This window comes from Rhinopithecus bieti, unplaced genomic scaffold (assembly GCF_001698545.2).
Source record: "Rhinopithecus bieti isolate Rb0 unplaced genomic scaffold, ASM169854v2 scaffold_52066, whole genome shotgun sequence".
NCBI lineage: Eukaryota > Metazoa > Chordata > Mammalia > Primates > Cercopithecidae > Rhinopithecus > Rhinopithecus bieti.
Genome location: NW_016820486.1, coordinates 236152 through 241447, shown reverse-complemented (window position 1 = coordinate 241447; position 5296 = coordinate 236152). Strand labels below are relative to the sequence as shown.

At 40.7% G+C, this 5296-nt stretch overlaps 1 protein-coding gene across 1 annotated transcript in view; it reads left to right on the top strand.

Moving 5' to 3' along the window:
• ADGRG4 (adhesion G protein-coupled receptor G4) overlaps positions 1-5296 on the top strand; it is a 120036-nt gene that overhangs the window by 70299 nt on the left and 44441 nt on the right. Inside the window, exons 12-13 of the mRNA XM_017859807.1 lie at positions 17-440; positions 718-916. Of these exons, the coding sequence (XP_017715296.1) occupies positions 17-440; positions 718-916 (623 nt within the window). The remainder of the gene's footprint in view (positions 1-16; positions 441-717; positions 917-5296) is intronic.

Below are 5296 nucleotides of genomic sequence, written 5' to 3'. Positions count from 1 at the left end.
TACCTTGTCTATGAAGGAGGCAAACTTGTTGTTGAGGGTCTTGATCTGCTCCTTCTCCTGGGTGCGCACGGCCTGGATGTTGGGGTCCACCTCCAGGTTAAGGGGGCTCAGCAGGCTCTGGTTGACCGTGACTGCGGTGATGCCTCCCATGCCGCTGGCCCCACCATAGCCGCCGCCCAGGCCACCCCGAAAGCTGCTGCTTCCCACTCGGGAGTAGCTCGAGGAGCTGATGCGGGCACCAGGCCCACTCGTGTAGGAGCGGCTGCTGAAGGCCCGGGGGCCAGAGGTGGACACCTTGTAGGACTTCTGGGTCACCCTGATGGACATGGTGGAGGCAGGAGTGGAGGCAGATGGGCCGAACCAGGAGGAGATCCTAGAAGGAGCGGAGATCCCAAACTTCTTATAAAGTCCTACGAGGCCCTGCAGGGTCTGGCTTACATGTAACAATTTCATTAATTTTCACAACAATCTTTTGAGATGATTGTAATATTACTTCTAACTTTGAAGATGAGGAAACTGAAGCTAAGTGAGATTATTTTATTTGTCCACACAGTTAGAAATTAGAGGAACTAAGATTTAGATGTCAACTTGTCTGATTCCAAAGCCAGTGCTCTCATTTAATAATTCCTAAACGATATAAAGATAGCGATTAAAACTCAAAGAAAAGTCTTGCAATGAGGAAATCTTGCAAGGAGGATGGGTTTTTTACTTTTAAAGGGTAGGATGCTCTTCTCCATCTGTGGTTTCTTGCAGAATTCTGAGGATAATTGAGCGTACGGGTCACAAGATGGAGTTTTCTGGGCAGATAGCAAATCTGACGGTGGCCGGGCTGGCTTTGGCTGTGCTGCGGGTGGACCACACGTTTGATGGCATGGCCTTCAGCATTCACTCCTATGAAGAAGGCACAGACCCTGAGGTGAGTGCAGCTCAGGGAACTGAGAGCCAATCAGCCAAGCACTGTTGCAAGTCTTCATTCATTTACTCCTTGGGAGAGAGAGAGGGCACTCTGTTAAGGTTTTAATCTTCAGGGGACCTTATGGAAATACAGACATCCCAGGTAAGATTCATATATAATCTTTAGTAGGCTAACACCTTGGTTGGAATGGTGTCTGGGAATTGTGCAGTGATACCACCTTCAGCCCTGTTACCCCAAATTATCTCAAATGTCAGTTTATTATTGGCCACCATTTAAGGAACACATTATACGTTGGACATTGTGCTACTGCCTCCTTTGTGCAGATAAGGAAACAGAGAAGTAATTTACCCAAGAACACATAGCCTAATGGCTAAGCCAGGATTGAAACTTATGTCTGTCTGGCTTTAAAGCCTGGGCCCTTTCCACCATATGATACTACCTTAACCTTTGGCATGTTATAGGCTGCCAACCCTACTCAAAACAATTTCAGAGGTTAGATTTTTTTAACATTAAAAAAGTAATAAAGTGTACATATAAGAAAATGCACAAATCCTAAGTATACACCCTCTGAATTTTGACAAATGCATACATCTATGTAATCCAAACCCCTATTAAGATATAGAATGTTGGCCAGGTGCAGTGCCACACCTGTAATCCCAGCACTTTGGGAGGTCAAGGTGGGAGGATCACTTGAACCCAGGAGTTTGAGACCAGCCTGGGCAATATAGTGAAACCCCATCTCTACAAAAAACTAAAAAATTAGCCAGGCATGTTATTGTGTACCTGTGGTCCAGCTACATGAGAGGCTTAGGCGGGAGGATCGCTTGAGACCAGAAGATCAAGGATGCAGTGAGCCATGACTGCACCACTGCATTCCAGCCTAGGCAACAGAGCGAGGTTCTATATTTTTAAAAATGATATAGAATATTGCTATCACCTCTGAAAGCCCCTTTGTGCCGTTTCCAAGTGAAGCTCTGAAACTACTACCTGAAGTGGCAATCACTGTTCTTACATTTTTCTGACAGTTTTTCCTGTTCTACAACATTATATAAATGAAATCTTACAATATGTACTGTCTTGCATAAGGCTTCTTTCATGTAACATAATTTTTTTAGTCATCCTTTTGTTTCAGTAGTTTGTTCCTTTTTATTGCTGAATAATATTCGAACGCATGGGTATACAACAGATTCCTTGTCTATTCTCCTCTTGATGGACATTTGGATTGTTTCCAGTTTGGCTATCATGAATAATCCTGCTATGAACCTTTGTGTATAAGTCTTTATGTGATCATATGTTTTTGTATGTCTTGGATAAACACCTAGGAAAGGAATTGCTGGCTCATAGGTATATGTTTATTATTTATTATTTCTTTTTATTTTTTGAGATGGAGTCTTACGCTGCTGCCCAGGCTGGAGTACAGTGGCACCATCTCTGCTCACTGCAACCTCTGCCTCCCAGATTCAAGCAATTCTCCCACCTCAGCCTCCCATGTAGCTGGGATTACAGGCACTTGCCACCTTGTCCAGCTAATTTTTGTATTTTTAGTAGAGACGGGGTTTAGCCATGCTGGCCAGGCTGGTCTCAAACTCCTGGATTCAAGTTATCCACCCACCTTGTCCTCCCAAAGTGCTAGGATTACAGGCATGAGCCACCTCACCCAGCCTGTAGGTATATGTTTAAATATATTAGAAACTGTCACAGTGTTTTCTAGAGTGGCAAATGATGTGGAGTAATTTTCCCTGTTCATATTGGTTATTTGTATGTCTTTGGTGAAATATCTGTTAAAATCTTTTGCCCGTTTTAAATTGGGTAGTTTTCTTTTATATTGCAATAGTTTTGGGATACAGGTGGTTTGGGGTTACATGAATAAGTTGTTTAGTAGTGATTTCTGAGATTTTTAGTGAACTCGTCACCTCAGCAGTGTACACTCTGTACCCAATATGCAGTCTTTTATCCTTCACCCCCTACCACCCTTTCCCTTGAGTCCCCAAAGTCCATTATATCATTCTTATGCCTTTGTGTCCCCATAGCTTAGCTCCTACTTATAAGTGCGAACATATGATATTTGGTTTTCCATTCCTGAGTTACTTCACTTAGAATAACGGCCTCTAGTTCCATCCAAGTTACTGCAAAAGACATGATTTCATTCCTTTTTACAGCTGAGTAGTATTCCATGGTGTATATATACCACATTTTCTTTATCCACTTGTTTGGTCAATGGACACTTAGGTTGGTTCCATATCTTTGCAACTGTGAATTGTGTGCTTTAAACATGTGTGTGCATGTGCCTTTTTCATATAATGACTTCTTTTCCTTTGGGTAGATACCCAGTAGTGGGATTGCTACATGGAATGGTAGTTCTAAGTTTAGTTCTTTAAGGAATCTCCATACTGTTTTCCACAGTGGTTGCATTAATTTACATTTCCACCAGCTGTATAAAAGTGTTTCCTTTTCACCACATCCACGCCAACATCTATCGTTTATTGACTTTTTAATTATGGCCATTCTTGCAGGAGTAAGGTGGTATCTCATGGTGGTTTTAATTTACATTTCCCTGATGATTAGTGATGTTGAGTATTTTTTCATATGTTTATTGGATGTTGGTCTATCTTCTTTTGAGAATTGTCTATGTATGTCCTTTGCCCACTTTTTGATAGGATCATTTGATTTTTTCTTGCTGATTTGTTTGAGTTCCTTGTAGATTCTGGATACTAGTCCTTTGTTGGATGCATAGTTTGTAAATGTTTTCTCCCACTCTGTGGATTGCCCGTTGACTCTGCTGATTATTTCTTTTGTTGTGCAGAAGCTTTTTAGTTTAATTTGATCCCTTTTATTTGTTTCTGTTTGTGCATTTGCTTTTGGAGTCTTAGTCATGAATTCTTTGCCTAGGCCAATGTTCAGAAGGGTTTTTTTTCCGATGTTATCTTCTACAATTTTTATGGTTTCAGGTCTTAGATTTAAGACTGATCCATCTTGTGCTGATATTTGTATAATGCGAGGGATGGGGATCCAGTTTCATTTTTCTCTGTGTGGCTGACCAATTATCCCAGCACCATTTGTGGAACAGGGTGTCCCTTCTCCACTTTATATTTTCACTTGCTTTGTCAAATATCAGTTAGCCGTAAGTATTTGGCTTTATTTCTGGGTTTTCTATTATGTTATATTGGTCTACGTATCTATTTATTTATTTATTTATTTTTGAGACGGAATCTCACTCTGTCGCCCAGGCTGGAGTGCAGTGGCCGGATCTCAGCTCACTGCAAGCTCTGCCTCCCAGGTTTACACTATTCTCCTGCCTCAGCCTCCCGAGTAGCTGGGACTACAGGTGCCCGCCACCACACCTGGGTAGTTTTTTGTATTTTTTTAGTAGAGATAGGGTTTCACCGTGTTAGCCAGGATGTTCTCGATCTCCTGACCTCGTGATCCACCCATCTCGGCCTCCCAAAGTGCTGGGATTACAGGCTTGAGCCACCGCGCCCGGCCTACGTACCTATTTTTATACCAGTACCATGCTGTTTTGGTAACTATAGCCTTGTAGTATAATTTGAAGTCGGGTAATACGATGCCTCCAGATTTGTTCTTTTTGCTTTGAATTGCTTTGGCTATGTGGGCCTTTTTTGATTCCATATGAACTTTAGAATTTTTTTCTAGTTCTGTAAGAATGATGGTGGTATTTTGGTGGGAACTGTATTATCTATAGATTGCTTTTGGCAGTATGGTCATTTTCACTGTATTGATTCTTTCCATCATGAGCAAGGGATGTGTTTCCATTTGTTTGTGTCATCTATGATTTCTTTCAACAGTGTTTTGTAGTTTTCCTTGTAGAAATCTTTCACCTCCTTGATTAAGTATATTCCTGGGTATTTTATTTTATTTTAGTTATTTTGCAGCTGTTGTAAAAAAGATTGAGTTCTTTATTTGATTCTCAGCTTAGTTGCTGTTGGTGTATAGCAGTGCTGCTGATTTGTGTACATTGATTTTGTAACCTGAGACTTTACTGAATTCATTTATCAGATGTAGGAGCTTTTTGAATGAGTTGCTATGGTTTTCTAGGTATACATTCACATCATTGGTGAACGGCAACAACTTGACTTCCTCTTTTTCAATTTGGATGCCCTTTATTTCTTACTCGTGTCTGATTGCTATGACTAGGACTTCCAGTACTATATCGAATAGAAATGGTAAAAGTGGGCATCCCTCTTATTACTGAGTTGTAAGTGTTCTTTATACATTCTGGATACAAGCAATTTATCAGATGTATGTTTTGAAAATGTTTTCCTTATGGCTTGCCTATGTATTTTCTTAATAATGTATTTTGATGAGCAGTTTTTCACTTCCTTATTTTCTTTTTTCTTTCTTTCTTTCTTTTTTCTTTTTTCT